The following is a 19,834-nucleotide window of genomic DNA, read 5'->3' on the forward strand; positions in this document are numbered from 1 at the left end:
CTCTCAGTGGTTAGAAAAGTGAAGGTGCAATTCAGGGAGGGAGTTGAAAGGGCCTTTCTCGGGTTGGGTGGGGGGATATATTAAGGGAGGGACAGAAGGAGGACAGTTAGAAACATATCTCAGGTACAGATATGTCTAGCAGCCTGATCATGATGGTACTTTTTGGTATACATTTTATAGGTGTTAATTCTGGTAAGTACAGTCATGGTTAAAAGTTTTGAGAATGACCCAAGTATTGGTCTTCACAAAGTTTGCTGCTTCAGTGTTTTTAGATATTTTTGTCAGATGTTACTATGCTATACTGAAGTATAATTGCAAGCATTCCATAAGTGTCAAATGCTTTTATTGACAATTACATTAAGTTTATGCAAAGAGTCAATATTTGCAGTGTTGACCCTTCTTTTTCAAGACCTCTGCAATCCGCCCTGGCATGCTGTCAATAAACTTCTGGGCCACATCCTGACTGATGGCAGCCCATTCTTGCATAATCAATGCTTGGAGTTTGTCAGAAATTGTGGGTTTTTGTTTGTCCACCCGCCTCTTGAGGATTGACCACAAGTTCTCAATGGGATTAAGGTCTGGGGAGTTTCCTGATCATGGACCCAAAATGTCAATGTTTTGTTCCCCGAGCCACTTAGTTATCACTTTTGCCTTATGGTAAGGTGCTCCATCATGCTGGAAAAGGCGTTGTTCGTCACCAAACTGTTCTTGGATGATTGGGAGAAGTTGCTCTCGGAGGATGTGTTGGTACCATTCTTTATTCATGGCTGTGTTCTTAGGCAAAATTGTGAGTGAGCCCACTCCCTTGGCTGAGAAGCAACCCCACACATGAATGGTCTCAGGATGCTTTACTGTTGGCATGACACAGGACTGATGGTAGCGCTCACCTCGTCTTCTCCGGACAAGGTGTTTTCCGGATGGCCCAAACAATCGGAAAGGGGATTCATCAGAGAAAATGACTTTACCCCAGTCCTCAGCAGTCCAATCACTGTACCTTTTGCAGAATATCAGTCTGTCCCTGATGTTTTTCCTGGAGAGAAGTGGCTTCCTCGCTGCCCTTCTTGACACCAGGCCATCCTCCAAAAGTATTCGCCTCTCTGTGTGTGCAGATGCACTCACACCTGCCTGCTGCCATTCCTGAGCAAGCTCTGCACTGGTGGTGCCCCGATCCCGCAGCTGAATCAACTTTATTATTATGGTCTCATATCTCACAAACCTTTTAGCGGATCTCCAGAAGATAATTTTGAGTTTTTAATGTCCAATGATGAACCACAGACATAAAATGTAATTGCTGATTGTGATATGATGTCCAAAATAGATTGTACTCATAGACATCATGTTACATAGTAACCATAGACATCATGTTACATAGTAACCATAGACATCATGTTACATAGTAACCATAGACGACATGTTACATGGTAACCATAGACATCATGTTACATAATAGTAATTATGTAATTCGATAGCGAGGTATAGAGTATAACATCTAATCAGGGAATATATTCAATTGTTCCACAAAAAAACAAAAAAATGAGCGTAATTTAGATGAAATGAAATACTGATATGCTTCTAATGTTTTCTGCATCAGCTTTTACTATTATTTGTTTCTTTTAGTTTTTTCACATCCTGCAACTGGTGTAAAGTGTCCTTAAGTCTGGTCCACCAGCTGGATCTCTCTCTGTCTACTATGCAGTAGCAGTAAGCTTGGCCTTGGGATAGTGACCTTTTGGTTTTAGATAAACATTTAGATAAAACCTTTTATCATTACTACATTGGTGTAGATATATAATGTTGATGTAATTTTGATGTAACCTGATCAGAATCATAGAAATAGAATGAATAGAACATATGTAAAAAAAAAAAATATTTTAGTCATTTAGCACAAGGTTTCCCAAACTCGGTCCTTTCCCGCAAGACATCATAAATAGACCTAAAAGCACTAAATTCAGAATGAATATATTCTGTCTACTGTATGTCTTAATGTTAATTATACCATGCATAAGTCAAGTCTCTCTGAATAACCTCCACAAGGTTCAACCATGTCCATTCTGCTTTGTGTATTTCTATGTTAAACCGGTCTTTAACATGGAGAGGCAGAGTCCATGTTCTCAGGACTACAGGAGCTCTTATTGGTTCAGACTCAGCACACAGATAAAGATGAGATAGATCAGAGAACACACAGAGACATCTACTGTATGTACCCTAGTTCAAAGATAGTACATGATGCACACACTGACATACAGCCAGATATAAGCAAGGACAATACAAGTGGTGCACACTGTACAAAAGTCAACTTAACCAATTGCTTAATCAGCGTTATTCTGTGAGTTGGGTGGACTTCAGAAGGACAAGAAATTGAGCAAATGGGTGAATGTTTGTTCACTCAACAAACTTTGCTCACAGTGAGCTGAATGTATAAAAAGTTGTTGAGTCGAATTACAATTTAATGTTTGCTTTTGGAAGGCAACACTCTATGTTGGTTCAGCTATGTTCCCAAATGTGGATTAGTGACATGCAGTATTTTACATAACCACTGTTGTGCTTGTTGAAGTAACACACGCACAAGTTCCAGTATTGCACCAATGTGCCTCAAACAAGCAACACAGTAACGGACTCCTACAACGACCACTGCCCAAATGTGCCTTTCAACACGAAAAACCTGTTTTGCACTCTTCTGTTTACTTTATCCTTATGTCATATGGAAATCTGAGAAGAAAATTATGAATAATTGTATATAATATAATACATTTATATAATTTAATTGTATACATTTATATATACAATTATATATACAAATATAATTTGCACTTTTTTTGGGGGGGACACAACTTTTTAATTCCGTATTGGTTATGTTGTAATACATAGAAAGAGGAAATGAATATATTAAAGATAATTATAATGAAATATGTTGTTTGAAACATGTTATTGTCAAAGTATAATTCTTGTGAATGAAAAATAGCCCTAAATGCTTATCATCGTCATTGCCAGTTAGTCCCGAGATTAGAGTGTTGGGCCAATAACTGATGGGTCGCTGGTTCGAATACGAGAGCCGACAATGTGAAAAATCTGCCTCTATGCCCTTGAGCAAGGCACTTAACCCCAATTGCTCCAGGGGTGCTGGACCATGTTGACCCTGGCCGTGACGACACTCCCTGCAGGTGTCTCAGAAGGAGTTGGGATATGCAAGAAAAACCTTTCCATTACATACTTGTGTGTAACAGGACAAATATATGCACCCCCCAAATGATTATTATTATCATAAATCCTCATCACGTTTTATTTTAGTAGAGCCACCACGACCAGTGAAGGTTTCTCATCAAACGAGGGCTAGTGAAATGCTACATGTTAAAAAAGTGGACTTTGTATTTTTTATTGCATTGCTCATAAACTGTACAGCGGCGCAGTGGTCTAAGGCACTGCATCGCAGTGCTAGCTGTGCCACTAGAGATCCTGGTTCGAATCCAATTGGCCCGGCGACGTCCAGGGTAGGGGAGGGAATGGCCGGCAGGGATGTAGCTCAGTTGGTAGAGCATGGCGTTTGCAACGCCAGGGTTGTGGGTTCGATTCCCACGTGTGGCCAGTATGAAAAATAAAAAAGTAATGTATGCACTCACTAACTGTAAGTCGCTCTGGATAAGAGCATCTGCTAAATGACTAAAATGTAAGAAGTAAAAGAAAATTGGAATCAATGTGAATGAGGCTGAACGTTTTTTGGTTCTTCGTGATTTCACAGCCGAGGCCGTGCAAGAAATCCTGTCTGTGAATGCACCGCCATCACAGGCCCCTGAGGCTGCGTAGGGATGTATTTTGGAGTGGACTGTGATTGAAGAAGAGGGATGGGTTTTGTTAGTTGACGTGTCTAATTTGATATTTTATATGAAACAGTATGGAAAAAAAAATGTATGCACTCACTAACTGTAAGTCGCTCTGGATAAGAGCGTCTGCTAAATGACTAAAATGTAAAAATGTAAAATGTAAATGGAGCAAACTCACAATCCTATAGCAGCTAGTTGCCTTACAATTGTACATTGATTAAACTTTTTTACAGTGCAGGGAGCCAAATACAGCTCTCAACTCAATCAACATAAAGTGCAGGTGTAGCCTAGTTGAATTTCTACACAGGTGGATAGGGAGATAAAGTCAAGTTAAATTTGAAATGTGTTGATTGATCCATACGCTTGTATTACAATGATGACACTGCTTATCATCTTTCTTATCAGGAGTTGAGGAGGCCTTGATTTTCAATACAGATCAATGATCAATCACACCGCCAAAGAAGAAGAAGAGAGGATGAGGAGGGAGGAGGGGAGTACCATAATGTTGACCATTGCAATCTAGATTAGTTGCCCTTGGCTGGGAAGCTGATCCTAGATCTGTGCCTATAGGTAAGTAGCAGGGAAGCTAGGAGGGGGAGGGGTTCTCAATTGTAGACACCTTTAGTTAGTTAACGATTGCAGGGCTGGATAGATGAGGGTATAAAGACAAGCAGGGAGCTGTGGTTGTCTTTACCGTCACTGCCTTATAGTCACCATGTCTTTCTCAGGGAAATACCAGCTGGAGACACATGAGAACTTTGAGCCTTTCATGAAGGCTATTGGTAAGTCTTGCTATTGTGTTTGTACATTTGTGATGTGATTAGACTTGGGGTGTTAATTTCAGAAGTTGTAGTCCTTTCAGTAATGATGTTCAATGGTGATTGCTGATACAGCGGTTACTCCTGAGTACCAAACTCAGCTAGCACCTTACATTTTTTAAATATTTTTTTTAGGTTACAGGGAGTTTGAGAACATTGTTACTATGGTTCCCTGAGTTTTGTTGGGAGGCTTTTAATGTTTTGAGAACATGACTTTAAATAGAACCAAGAACGTACAAAGAACATTATATTGAGGTACTGAAATTCCCACAGGAGAATTTTAAGCTTTGCTGAACAATTTGAGAACATTCCCAATGTCAAATAAACGGAACATTACCTTAAATTAAAGGTTTGAACTTTCAGGAAACGTTCTGATAAAGTAATGTCAAGAAAATAACATTTTTTGTCGAGTTCCTTAAATGTGCTGAATGTTCTAAAGCCAGGCAACTCTCCTGCACCACTGCCAGAAAGTTGTGGGATGGTTGTATGCAAAATAGTCAAAGACAACCACGCTCTACGGAACATATAGTTCTCAGAACGTTAGTTGTTAGCTGGAAATGCATTCAATGTTTGTATTCAGTATATTTTATTGCCATATTATATTGCGTTTTGCTGAAGTAGTAATAATTGGTTTGATGTCCCACTTTACCAACTTTTTGTAGTACTAAAGAGCACAGTTCATGACTCTCCCTCATACATGTAGGTCTCACTGATGAGCTTATTCAGAAGGGCAAAGACATCAAGAGCATCTCTGAGATTGAGGAGACTGGGGACCACTTCAAGGTGACTGTCACCACGGGGACAAAGGTCCTCACCAACTGCTTCACCATTGGCCAGGAGGCGGAGCTCGAGACTCTGACCGGGGAGAAAGTCAAGGTGGGTGGCGCATGTTGCAACCCAACCATGAGATTCATACATGTAGCCTAGATCTATCCATCTCCCTACAAATACAGCCAGTATCTAACTAAACTATGAGTTCAGCTGATGTGAGATGACGATGATTAGTTACTTCAGGTCCCAGTGATGTTGGGTTAGTAGTTGCAGTATATCCACATCCAACAGCAGTCAAATTCCCTCCCCCTGACGTTCTTTGGCAGAGACTCTGCTCTCCAGAGTGACTGGGCTCACAATTTTAACTTTATCAGTTTACATCGCATAACCAACTAGCACACGTCCAAATTAGGCCCTGTTAAATTGGGCCTAGTTGATCGTGGCTTGTGACCACTGCTTTCAGATTTAACATTTGACCTCTACTGTTTTCCAGTCTATGGTGATGAGAGAAGGTAACAAGCTGAAGGTCTCCCTGAAGGGGATCGAATCGGTCACAGAACTGGCAGATGCAAACACCATCGTCAACGTGAGTCTGGGACATATGGCTGGGGGGGTTCACTAAACTACACTATTTTAGGGTTCATTTCTATAGTAATAATTAAATGTATCTACTAGATGCTCTTTCTATTTTCAGACCATGACTGTAGCTGGCATCACATACAAGAGGATCAGCAAACGAATTTGATCTACTGTGCTGTTTTGCTTAATAAAATGTGAAAGGCATGGAATGGTCTGGTCTCAGCATTTTATTTACATGGGTAGAACTTCAGGGAAAATTGAGATTCTGCATTGAGACAACGTTTCCATTGTTTGAGTTGAAGAATGTGACGATAGCTCAGTGGGATTCAATACATAATATATAATGCAAGCCCAGCAGTGTAGAAATGAAGGCTTTAGTAGGTCTGTTACATTTTAAACCGATGCACCCATATTGTAAGTTGGTTAAGGCAATACGGTGGCTGTGTTTTGGACTTTGGGGGGGGGGGGTAGATTTAGGCTTGGATTTGAGTGTTGTATCTCATGGTAGTTCCCCTTCATGCAAGAGGAGCCCTGGTTTAGAGACCAACCGTCTGCTCCCACCAGACTACAAACTTACATCGGAAGGAGCACAATCAGCCGCAGTGCCCCTGGAGCTTGTCTAAATGTCTTGCTCAAGGGCACAACAGCATGAGATGACACTTGGATCTGAAATCAGCACCAGCAAAAATCTTAATGCATTCAAGTCCATAGAGCTATAGAACAGTTCTGTTAAATACATCCTACCCTTTGTCTGTTGGGGTCATTGACTCTCCACCAGAATGGTATACTATGAAGCAAGCTACTCAGGCTTTTATAAAGCTAGCAAGCTTCAGTTAGCGTCACATTCCGGGTTAGGCTTCATCCGTACGATGACAGTGGATTTTGCTCGTCTGCCTGCCGCTAACTCTAGCAGGTTTGTAACATCGAGTGCATGTCGCACATGGCTAGTCGAACGATGAACTCTTCATTGAGACAATGCTGAAACGTCAATCCATGGGTAAGTCGGTGCCACATTTTTCATTTGTGCCGAAATCAAAACGAAAGCGAAGTTGCAAATTCAGCAGGCTATTGACTGTCTAGATTGAATTAAGCTAAAGGGAAAGTTCTTCTGAAGAGGATATGTCAATGTGTTGCCCTCTGTTTCCCCCCTAATTGGAGACAGCCTGTTTTGTGGGTATTTATGACTTGAGTTTGCAGTGAACTTTATTCTATATTTATCTTCATTGGCATGCATTATTGTTGCCTTTGCATTTCCATGGTTTGCTGTGCTTTTCCTAATTAGTGTCCTCCCCTTTGGCTGGTCTCCATGGCGGTCAGCACACACCTGAGCCTAAAGCCCTTAACGAGCCATGTAACCTGTACAAAAAGGAGCTCCCAGCTCACTTTAGCTTTTCAGAGGGCAATCAATTTTTTCTGCAGCACCCCTTCACAAAAACTATGCCTCTACTGGGGTCACGCCGCTGTGCTCTTTGGAGGCAGACCGTCTGGGTGTAGGTTTTCCTGCTGGTTGCTGGGGTAGCTGAGCACACCACCATGAGGAAAATGGCTTCCCTTGAGAGGGCAAGAACAAGATGTATGTCAGGAGAAGTGCAGTATTATAAGGTGAAGTGTACTTGGAATACAGGGGAGGAATGGAGGGGAGAGGAGGTCAGAGTGAGGAGGAGGGTGAGCTTGAATTAAAAATGGCGGGGAAAAAGGAGGATGGTTTGTTAAAGAAGAATGGTTGAAAGGAAGCCGAGTGAGCTGTATGCCGGATCGAAAACCAGAGGAGAAATGGAAGTGAGTGAGGGCAAGGTATCGGAGGGGGTAGGTGTGGTAAAGTTCTCGGAGCCCTTGCACCGAGGGTCAAGATAAAGATTCTCTGATGGTAGGAATTACATTTTTGGAGAAAGTGGACCCTTGCCTTTTTGAATGATCCATTTGTGGTTTCAGGGTGGGTGGAAACAGAGTTGGGTGCTGTGAAGGTCACCAGAAGTCGTCTGTTGATAATTGTTTCTGCTAGTCAGAGGGAGAAGGCGCTCCACGTTAAACAAGTGGGGACAAGAGATGTGAATTGTTTTGCTCTCAAGAAAAGGGCGCCATTGAAAGGAGTGATTACTGGGGTAGCGGGAAATGTGAAAATTGACCAACTGAAGGGAAAGATTCCCGGTGTTTGTGATGGTTGTCGTTTGGTGCGACGCAGACAGGGTGGCGTGAGTGGTGAAACAAGTCAGTCTGTTCTTTTGAGATTTGATGCGTCTTTGCCGGACAAAGTGATAGGATATATACTGTAAGTTATCCCGTACAAGCTTTTGTGCCGAATACATTAAGTTGTTACAGGAGTCAAGCTTATGGGCATATGGCAGCAGTGTGTAGGAGGGAGGTTCCTAGGTGTGCAGAAGGGCATGAGACAAAGGAATATGTAGCATTGGGGAAAGTAGTGGTATGTGTTAATTGTAGGGGTGCCCATGGGGCTGGGGATCAGAAATGTCTGGTGCGAGAGAGGCAGGTTGAGGTTTCCAGTGTTATAGTAGTGCAGAAGTTGTCGTATGCTGAGGCAGTGAAGAAAGTAGAGGAAGATGGGTCAAGAGGTAGGGATCCTGGAGTAGTAGATCTGTACCAGTACAGAGGGATAGGCCAACAAGTGTTATATGCTTCAGTAAGATTGGATTTTTAGCGTTTATAGCAATGGTTATCAACTGTACTACATGGATGGAACGTTAGTCGCAGAAAACTGAGGTTGTGGTGGCAGCTGCAGAGAGGTATTTGGGTGTACGAGACTTGACGTCAGCAGTTACAGGGTGTGTTGAGTGGTGGTGTCCTGTCTAGGTAGGACTAGATAATTTAAAATAGTGGAGTAGGTTGGGGGTTTTAATTGAGTGTACGGTTAGATTTAGTGAATTTTCTTTTTTTTCAAGCAAAATAAGGGAGTTATCATCCAGTCTAGTATGCGGCGGTAATGCAACGTTTATTGGATGCCAACTGCCGTTAAACCTAATCGAAGAAGACTTTAGCTTTTCTTCTGGGGGTGAGAACAACCACTACATTTTTTACATTTTAGTCATTTAGCAGACGCTCTTATCCAGAGCGACTTAGTTAGTGATTACATATTTTTTTTATACTGGCCCCCCGTGGGAATCGAACCCACAACCCTGACGTTGCAAACGCCATGCTCTATCAACTGAGCTACATCCCTGCCGGCCATTCCCTCCCCTACCCTAGACGACGCTGGGCCAATTGTGCGCCGCCCATGAGTCTCCCGGTCGCGGCCGGCTGCGACAGAGCCTGGATTCTAACCAGGATCTCTAGTGGCACAGTTAGCACTGCGATGCAGTGCCTTAGACCACTGCGCCACTCAGGTGGTCTACCTACTACAGAGGTCGCCGCTGCCATGCCACATGACCGCAATGCTACCGCTAGATGACTGCAACTTAGCCATGCTGCCACCTCGAGGGGGGGGGGGGATGGAGGACAGAGCCGAACGAACAAGTGCTATGATGCACAAAGCTGGGACTGTCTATAGGGAACTGAGTGAGTGACGATGGTGTCCCCCTGACCCCTGCTCTGTTCTCTGCCAGTAGTGAGGTAGCATGTGCCAACGATGGACTGACGCGACAAGCGATCGGACTGACAATCTATGGATGGACGGACAGCGGCGATGGCCATTTTGTTCTACCTCACCAGCAGCCGGGACTTATTCTTGGGACTGAGTATTTGTGTTAAACATTTGTACACCCCCGAGACTTCAAGTAAAAACATTGGCTGTGTTGGCCTGGGATCGTACTTACCTGTGTCTGACAGATACATGATCTATTCTGTCCTATATTATTTTTCCTCTTTCTGGGTATTACTGTCAACTAAGGGTTTGCTGATATTGAATGCCTTGGTTGGGTTCTGTCTTTATTCCTTTATATTTTTATACCTAGAACTGTTAGTGCTTTTTTCTAGCCAGTATCGTTTCTCTCATTTTGTTATCTTGCTATACTGAACAAAAATATAAACATAACATGTAAAGTGTTTGGCCCATGTTTAATGAGCTGAAATAAAAGATCCCAGAAATGTTCCATACGCACAAAACGTATTTCACTAAAATGTTTTCCACAAATTTGTTTACATCCCTGTTACTGAGCATTTCTCCTTTACCAAAATAATCATCCACCTGACAGGTGTGGCATATCAAGAAGCTGAATAAACAGCATTATCATTACACAGGTGCACCCTGCTGGGGCAATTAAAGGCCGCTCTAAAATGTGTAGTTTTGTCACACAATGTCACAGATGTCTCAACTTTTGAGGGAGCATGCAATTGGCATGCTGACTGCAGGAATGTCCACCAGAGCTGATGCCAGAGAATTGAATGTCAATTTCTCTACAATTTCGTTTTAACTGCAGACCACGTGTAACCACGCCAGCCTAGGACCTCCACATAAGGCTTCTTCACCTGGGGGATCGTCTGAGACCAGCCAGCCGGACAGCTGATTAAAATGAGTATGTCTGTAATGAAGCCCTTTTGTGGGGAAATTGTTACATGTTGCGTTTATATTTTTGTTCAGTATAGATATTTGCCTCTTTATCGGTATTTACCACTCCTATGAACTAAAATTGGCTGTTTGGGCTATAATGACTATGCAGTACACTCACTCCCCACATCAGGGTTGTTGAGGTATTAGGCTGGGGGGCATCGGGATTGCAAACGTGGTATGTAAGGGACAGGTGGAGTATCATGCTCTCAGTGGTTAGAAAAGTGAAGGTGCAATTCAGGGAGGGAGTTGAAAGGGCCTTTCTCGGGTTAGGTGGGGGGATATACTAGGGGAGGGATAGAAGAAGGACAGTTAGAAACATATCTCAGGTACAGCTATGTCTAGCAGCCTGATCATGATGGTACTTTTTGGTATACATTTTATAGGCGTTAATTCTGGTAAGTATAGTCGTGGTCAAAAGTTTTGAGAATGACCCAAGTATTGGTCTTCACAAAGTTTGCTGCTTCAGTGTTTTTAGATATTTTTGTCAGATGTTACTATGGTATACTGAAGTATAATTGCAAACGTTCCATAAGTGTCAAAGGCTTTTATTGACAATTACATTAAGTTTATAAAAAGAGTCAATATTTGCAGTGTTGACCCTTCTTTTTCAAGACCTTTGCAATCCGCCCTGGCATGCTGTCAATTAATGTCTGGGCCACATCCTGAATGATGGCAGCCCATTCTTGCATAATCAATGCTTGGAGTTTGTCAGAAGTTGTGGGTTTTTGTTTGTCCACCCGCCTCCTTGAGGATTGACCACAAGTTCTCAATGGGATTAAGGTCTGGGGAGTTTCCTGGCCATGTCGATGTTTTGTTCCCCGAGCCACTTAGTTATCACTTTTGCCTTATGGCAAGGTGCTCCATCATGCTGGAAAAGGCGTTGTTCGTCACCAAACCGTTCTTGGATGGTTGGGAGAAGTTGCTCTCAGAGGATGTGTTGGTACCATTCTTTATTCATGGCTGTGTTCTTAGGCAAAATTGTGAGTGAGCCCACTCCCTTGGCTGAGAAGCAACCGCACACATGAATGGTCTCAGGATGTTTTACTGTTGGCATGACACAGGACTGATGGTAGCGCTCACCTTGTCTTCTCCGGACAAGGTGTTTTCCGGATGGCCAAAACAATCATAAAGGGGATTCATCAGAGAAAATGACTTTACCCCAGTCCTTAGCAGTCCAATCCCTGTACCTTTTGCAGAATATCAGTCTGTCCCTGATGTTTTTCCTGGAGAGAAGTGGCTTCCTCCCTGCCTTTCTTGACACCAGGCCATCCTCCAAAAGTATTCGCCTCACTGTGCGTGCAGATGCACTCACACCTGCCTGCTGCCATTCCTGAGCAAGCTCTGCACTGGTGGTGCCCCGATCCCGCAGCTGAATCAACTTTAGGAGACGGTCCTGGTGCTTGCTGGACTTTCTTGGGCACTCTGACGCCTTCTTCACAACAATTGAACCTCTCCCCTTGAAGTTCTTGATGATTTGATAAATGGTTGATTTAGGTGCAATCTTACTAGCAGCAATATCCTTGCCTGTGAAGCCCTTTTTGTGCAAAGCAATGATGACGGCACGTGTTTCCTTGCAGGCAACCATGGTTAACAGAGGAAGAACAATGATTTCAAGCACCACCCTCCTTTTTAAAGCTTCCAGTCTGTTATTCTAACTCAATCAGCATGACAGAGGGATCTCCAGCCTTGTCCTCGTCAACTCTCTCACCTGTGTTAACGAGAGAATCACTGACATGATGTCAGCTGGTCCTTTTGTGACAGGGCTGAAATGCAGTGGAAATGTTTTTTTTAGGATTAAGTTCATTTTCATGGCAAAGAGGGACTTTGCAATTAATTGCAATTCATCTGATCACTCTACATAACATTCTGGAGTATATGCAAATTGCCATCATAAAAACTGAGGCAGCAGACTTTGTGAAAATTAATATTTGTGTCATTCTCAACTTTTGACCACGACTGTATACTTGAAGCTTGTATCTCATTATGGTAAGTGGTGAAATACGTATAGCCGCTAATAATAGTAATAATAATGGCTAAGCAGATCAGTCTTTACCTGGCTAAAAGAGAAGTGCCTTCAGGAAGTATATATACCCGTTGACTTATTCCACATTTGTGTTACAACCTGAATTCAAAATTGATAAAATTGAGATTTTTTGTCACTGGCCTATATGTAGTAGTGTGATGATGTTCCCCTAGATTATGCACCAAGTTGCACACAAGGACAGTTCAAGTAGGCCAGGTCAAGAGGGGACCAATTCAATGTGGTTTCTTTATTTAATTACAGCTGCATAGCTAATGTAATTTTTTGGTGTACAAACATTTTTATATATCTATATTGTAAATACACCTAATTGTAAAAGTTTTGTATATTTTGGTTTGGTCCATCACGGGTTATCTGTATTTACGTACCCTCTTATTGTTCTCTTTTGCCTGACCTTCAACTAGCAAGGTACGTTGTCCTTGGTGCCGTAATTTGTCAATATAAAAAATGTGGTAAAGTTACACAAAGTGCTGTTATGCAACTATATGTTTTGTTACAATGTGGACAATATAAAGATTTATGTTAACAACTTTCACCAAGCTCGCTAATTAGGGTACCTATTGTAACTCGGGAGTATTTGGGGCAGTGTTTGAGTGAGTTTCTATGTGCTCTCGCAGGTGCCCGAGAGCTGTGACTGCACCAAGGGCTAACATATTGTGTGTTGTCTCTTCGTGTGCAGGTGGAATAAAAATTATCCAACCATCAGAATTCCAGTTGTGGCAGTGTCCTAATTAAAAGTACACAACGCAGAACGAACCTCGCTACATACAGTGGGAAGAACAAGTATTTGATACACTGACAATTTTGCAGGTTTTCCTACTTACAAAGCATGTAGAGGTCTGTAATTTTTTATCATAGCTACACTTCAACTGTGAGAGACGGAATCTAAAACAAAAATCCAGAAAATCACATTGTATGATTTTTTAAAGTAATTAATTTGCATTTTATTGCATGACATAAGTATTTGATCACCTACCAACCAGTAAGAATTCCAGCTCTCACAGACCTGCTAGTTTTCTTTAAGAAGCCCTCCTGTTCTCCACTCATTACCTGTATTAACTGCACCTGTTTGAACTTGTTATCTGTATAAAAGACACCTGTCCACACACTCAATCAAACAGACTCCAACCTCTCCACAATGGCCAAGACCAGAGAGCTGTGTAATGACATTAGGGATAAAATTGTAGACCTGCACAACGCTAGGATGGCCTACAGGACAATAGGCAAGCAGCTTGGTGAGAAGGCAACAACTGTTGGCTCAATTATTAGAAAATGGAAGAAGTTCAAGATGACGGTCAATCAACCTCGGTCTGGGGCTCCATGCAAGATCTCACCTCGTGGGGCATCAATGATCATGAGGAAGATGAGGGATCAGCCCAGAACTACACGGCAGGACCTGGTCAATGACCTGAAGAGAGCTGGGACCACAGTCTCAAAGAAAACCATTAGTAACACACTACGCCGTCATGGATTAAAATCCTGCAGCGCACGCAAGGTCCCCCTGCTCAAGCCAGCGCATGTCCAGGCCCATCTGAAGTTTGCCAATGACCATCTGGATGATCCAGAGGAGGAATGGGAGAAGGTCATGTGGTCTGATGAGACAAAAATAGAGCTTTTTGGTCTAAACTCCACTCGCCGTATTTGGAGGAAGAAGAAGGATGAGTACAACCCCAAGAACACCATCCCAAACGTGAAGCATGGAGGTGAAAACATCATTCTTTGGGGATGCTTTTCTGCAAAGGGGACAGGACGACTGCACCGTATTGAGGGGAGGATGGATGGGGCCATGTATCTTGGCCAACAACCTCCTTCCCTCAGTAAGAGCATTGAAGATGGGTCGTGGCTGGGTCTTCCAGCATGACAACGACCCGAAACACACAGCCAGGGCAACTAAGGAGTGGCTCCGTAAGAAGCATCTCAAGGTCCTGGAGTGGCCTAGCCAGTCTCCAGACCTGAACCCAATAGAAAATCTTTGGAGGGAGCTGAAAGTCCGTGTTGCCCAGCGACAGCCCCGAAACCTGAAGGATCTGGAGAAGGTCTGTATGGAGTAGTGGGCCGAAATCCCTGCTGCAGTGTGTGCAAACCTGGTCAAGACCTACAGGAAACGTATGATCTCTGTAATTGCAAACAAAGGTTTCTGTTCCAAATATTAAGTTCTGCTTTTCTGATGTATCAAATGGGAGACTTATTAATCAAATTAATTACTTAAAAATCATACAATGTGATTTTCTGGATTTTTGTTTTAGTTTCCGTCTCTCACAGTTGAAGTGTAGCTATGATACAAATTACAGACCTCTACATGCTTTGTAAGTAGGAAAACCTGCAAAATTGGCAGTGTATCAAATACTTGTTCTCCCCACTGTATACACAATACCATATTATGTTAAAGTGGAATTGTTTTTTGAAATGCTGAAATGTCTTGAGTCAAGTATTCAACCCCTTTATGTCAAGGGCAATGATGTTGGTATGCAGACCCGCCAGCAACTGCGGCCTCTCATGACTTACAATTTTTGTGGCCCCCGACCCCAATCAAAGTTGCTCATCCATGGATTATATATCAGTGTTTCAGATTTGTACGATATTTCCATTTGACAGTGTAAGGGGAATGTTAGACATAATATTGGGACTCTTCTCCGTCAATGTCTGTGTCCTTCTCATCCCTTTCGCTCTTTCTATTCCTCATCTATCATTCTCTCAGTAGAGATGACTGGAGCCGCCGTGTCCGTGTGTCTACTTTACACCCTGTCTGTCTGTTCAGCCTGCTACATCTCCAACTGTCCCATCGGGGGCAAGAGGTCCATAATGGACGCTCCACAGCGCAAGGTGAGCCGCAACTGAATCTGTCTATGTCTAGACTATTTAAATATAATGTGTAAATAACAGCTATGATTTGTCTTAGAGATGCATCAAGATGAGTAGGAGCAAAGTGGGGCTCTGTAAAAGCACTGAATTCTGAGATTTGACAATGAACCGTTATCTTCATGTAAAAGGGAGCAAGAATGTTGATAAGAATCTATTTTTTTGGAATGATGGAACAACCTCATACCCGACTGTCCCTTCTCTCCCCCTGAAGTGCATGACATGTGGACCAGGGGCTTAGGGCCGCTGCTTTGGCCCCAGTATCTGCTGTGGGGAAGGGCTGGGCTGCTGGATGGGCTCCCCAGAGACGGCACGCTGCATGGAGGAGAACTACCTGCCCACCCCCTGCCAGGCAGGAGGGAGACCCTGTGGATCTGATACAGGACGCTGCGCTGCACCGGGAGTCTGCTGTGACTCAGGTGAGGGCACATCAATCCTATATTTCTGTGATGATTCTTGTGGTTATATACCACTGAAATTGTTCTAATAGAGTGGTGGATACAATTCTGTGCTTTCTGACTTGTGTATCCTGCTCCATCCTTTATTTTGTATCTCAGAGGGCTGCAGTGTGGACCGATCTTGTCTGGCCGAGGAGGAAGGCCGACAATCAAATCAGCCAATCAGAGGGCAACGACTCTGGTGACGTAATCCTCAGGCTCCTGCACTTGGCTTGCCACACCCCTCCTCATCAAGTCCACCAATGAGCTGCAAGTGACACCAGGTTTCCAATCACTTGAGAGATAGGTTGATAGGATTTGTAGTTCAAAGTTACCTAGTTGTAGTTCATTTTACAACCCACCTATTTCACCCACCCATTTACTGGCCTCCTTCTTCAGTATATTGGCAACCTCACTGGATGGGACCTAGCTAAGAATTTAACATTTAATGTATTATCAAACACTAGAGTTAAATTCTTAGTTAGGACCCTGAGCACTCCTCTGTAGATTGCCTTTATATTGCATACTTAAATATTGTAGCAATGTACTGTATGTATAGAAATAGCTGTAATAATTATTACACGTGTAAAGAGTCCAAATGTGTATGTTAATAAAGCTTGTGATAGTATGCGTGGTGTATGTCTTTTTCTCTCTCATCTAACTCAAACAATTACCAGTTGTGCAATGACTACATCTGAAACATGAAATGAGTGGCTAAGTACTGTGCGTCATATAGTTATCATATTTACTGTAACATTAGGCTCAGTGTTTAGGCCTGTGCTTTTAAAAGCAACGTGTCTGTTCTACTAGTTTTAATTCAGTGGACTTTACTCTCCCTCACTGGCTGTCATTATTTTGGTCTCATATCACACAAACATTTTGAGCGGATCTCCAGAAGGTAATTTAGAGTTTTTAATGTCCAATGATGAACCATAAACATAAAATGTAATTGCTGATTGTGATATGATATCCAAAATAGGTTGTAACCATAGGCATCAGGTGCGTTCGTAAATTGCCTCCAGTGTGTCAGAGTGCACTCTGGGTCATTCGTAAATTCAGAGCGTTTAGAGTGCACACTGGACGCTCTGGCCGAAGAGTAGGGTTGATCAGAGCGTTCTGACCTCACAATGGCAGTCAAGCACCCAAGCTAACTGGCTAAAGTCGGCTAGCTTGCTAGCTACTTCCAGACACAAATGAGAGAACACCTCACTCTGACCATTTTACTCGCCCTAGCAGAGCTGGTTAGGCTGTTTTCATGTTATCCAGAGCGTTAGTGACTGTAAATTTGCTGCTGGCAACAACTGAAATAAGTTTATTTGCCGACATTTACTGGCATCGGTCATGTTCAGCGGGTGTTGAGCGTTCGAAAATTCATTCTGTGCTCTGGCACAGTCAGACGAGAGTGCTCTGAAATCGGAGTAGATAGCCAGAGTGAATTTACGAATGCACCCATCATGCTACATAGTAACCATAGACATCATGTTACATAGTAACCATAGACATCACGTTACATAGTAACCATAGACATCATGTTACATAATTAGTAATCATGTAATTCTATAAAGGTATAGGACACTTTAAATCACTGCTAGGCAAATCCCCGCCTTATCTTAGCTCATTGGTCACCATAGCAACACCCACCCGTAGTATGCGCTCCAGCAGGTATTTCTCACTGGTCATCCCCAAAGCCAACACCTCCTTTGGCCGCCATTCCTTCCAGTTCTCTGCTGCCAATGACTGGAACGAATTGCAAAAATCTCTGAAGCTGGAGACTCTTATCTCCCTCACTAACTTTAAGCCTCAGTTGTCAGAGCACCTTACCGATCACTGCACCTGTACACAGCCCATCTGAAATTAGCCCACCCAACTACCTCATCCCTGTATTGTTATTTATTTTTCTCATTTGCACCCCAGTATCTCTATTTGCACATCATCTCTTGCACATCTATCATTCCAGTGTTAATACTAATTGTAATTATTTTGCACTATAGCCTATTTATTGCCTTACCTCCATAACTTGCTACATTTGCACACACTGTATATATGTTTTCTGTTGTATTTTTTGACTTTGTGTTTTGTTTTACCCCATATGTAACTCTGTGTTGTTGTTTTTATCGCACTGCTTTGCTTTATCTTGGCCAGGTTGCAGTTATAATGAGAACTTGTACTCAACTGGCTTACCTGGTTAAATAAAGGTGAAATAAAAATAAAAAATAGAGTATAACATCTAATCAGGGAATATATTCAAATGTTCCACCAAAAAAAATAGGAAACAATGAGCATAATTTAGATACAATGAAATACTGATATGCTTTAATGTTTTGTGAATCAGCTTTTACTATTATTTGTTTGTTTATTTGAGGTTTTTTTTACATTCTGCACTACATCCTGCAACTGGTGTAAAGTGTCCTTAAGTCTAGTCCAGCAGCTGGATCTCTCTCTGTCTACTATGCAGTAGCAGTTAGCCTGGGACAGTGACCTTTAGTTTGATATAAAAACCTAGATAAAACCTTTTATAATTACTACTACCTTTTATCATTACTACATTGGTGTAGATATCTAATATTGATGTAATCTTGATGTAACCTGGTCAGAATCATAGAAATATAATTTATAGAACATATGTTTACATTTGTACATTTTAGTGATTTAGCAGATGCTCTTATCTAGAGCGACTTAAAATTAGTGTGTCAAAACGCTCTTGTAACGTATACCAGCCAAAAACCCAAAGGGACGTGACACATACATGCCACAAGACATCATAAATAGACTATAGACTTCAGAATTAATATATTATTTCTACTTGTGTCTTAATGTTAATTATGCCATGCATTAGTCAATTCTCTCTGAATAACCTCAAGAAGGTTCAACCATGTCCATTCTGCTTTGTGTATTTCTATGTTAAACCGGTCTTTAACATGGAGAGGCAGAGTCCATGTTCTCAGGACTACAGGAGCTCTTATTGGTTCAGACTCAGCACACAGATAAAGATGAGATAGATCAGAGAACACACAGAGACATTTACCCTATTTAAGTGATAATGCCCGAGAACCCGGTGTTTGGAGGATATATTGGCACAGGTGTTGTTAGGCCCGAGACGAAGTCGAGTGCGGGCAAACCATGCCAATATATCCTCCAAACACCGGCTTCAAGGGCATTATCACTTTTATTCAACAGGTTACCAACATATTCAAATAATGATTGACATATTTTCATTAAAAACTATATTTTGATGAATTTATTCATACTATTTCATCCTTCCACAATATATAGTCCCGACACAAACCTAGGGTTGCTACCCAAGCCGGCTGGTCGTTCATTCTATCGATTTGGTTGCCAGAGATGCGACCCAGACTTTTTGTTCTGTATCTATGGGCGCGAACCCAGTCATTCGCTCTAAATGTTCCATTGCCATACTGGCTAGCAACGTTCTTATCCCTTGCTTGCTAGCTAGCTAACTACGGCTAATTTACAGTCACGTCAAACAGTGCAACCAGAATAACAAAAGTAGCTGCATTTGCATTTGTTTAAACTGTTTTATTTATTTATTTGGATGCATCCATAACAATGAGCTAATGAGGCGCGATTTTGCCTGGCATAGAAAATGTGCACTCTCGTCAGGACACTGTCGTTCAGAGGAGCTAGCCAACAACACAGCTAACACAATCACTTCAAACTGAAGCTGGAAAGACTGCAAACTAGCTGCACTTCGTTTTGTTTTACCTTTTTTCAATGGACATTTCTTTGTATATATCCATAAAAATGATGCCAGCTGATTCATGATTTCGACTGGCTGAGAAAAGCTGCCTGCCTGTCTCATTCCGACACGTTCATTACTATGGGACAGCTTGAGATCGAATTTGAATAATGAAACAATGTTGCAGAGACAGACAGCAAGGTTTATACATATTTACCAGACACTCTTATCCAGAGCGACTTACAGTTAGTGAATATATTTTTTTTTATACTGGCCCCCCGTGGGAATCGAACCCACAACCCTGCCGTTGCAA

At 42.3% G+C, this 19,834-nt stretch overlaps 1 protein-coding gene and 1 pseudogene across 2 annotated transcripts; both read left to right on the forward strand.

The window, feature by feature from the left end:
* Nucleotides 1–4,462: 4,462 nt before the first annotated feature.
* On the forward strand, nucleotides 4,463–6,152 carry LOC311141047 (fatty acid-binding protein, liver-type-like; the record flags this gene model as incomplete). Its single annotated transcript, XM_084176324.1, has 4 exons — nucleotides 4,463–4,600; nucleotides 5,340–5,512; nucleotides 5,901–5,993; nucleotides 6,102–6,152. Exons 1-4 carry the CDS (start codon nucleotides 4,534–4,536, stop codon nucleotides 6,150–6,152), a joined length of 384 nt encoding a protein of 127 aa, XP_084032450.1. The 5' UTR covers nucleotides 4,463–4,533.
* A 9,079-nt stretch (nucleotides 6,153–15,231) lies between these two features.
* On the forward strand, nucleotides 15,232–16,091 carry LOC311141374 (isotocin-neurophysin IT 2-like; annotated as a pseudogene). The gene is made up of 3 exons: nucleotides 15,232–15,351; nucleotides 15,602–15,806; nucleotides 15,945–16,091. The product of its transcript is annotated as an isotocin-neurophysin IT 2-like (transcript).
* Nucleotides 16,092–19,834: the final 3,743 nt, after the last annotated feature.

Source organism: Coregonus lavaretus, assembly GCF_964263955.1.
Source record: "Coregonus lavaretus genome assembly, chromosome: 14".
Taxonomy (NCBI): Eukaryota; Metazoa; Chordata; class Actinopteri; order Salmoniformes; family Salmonidae; genus Coregonus; species Coregonus lavaretus.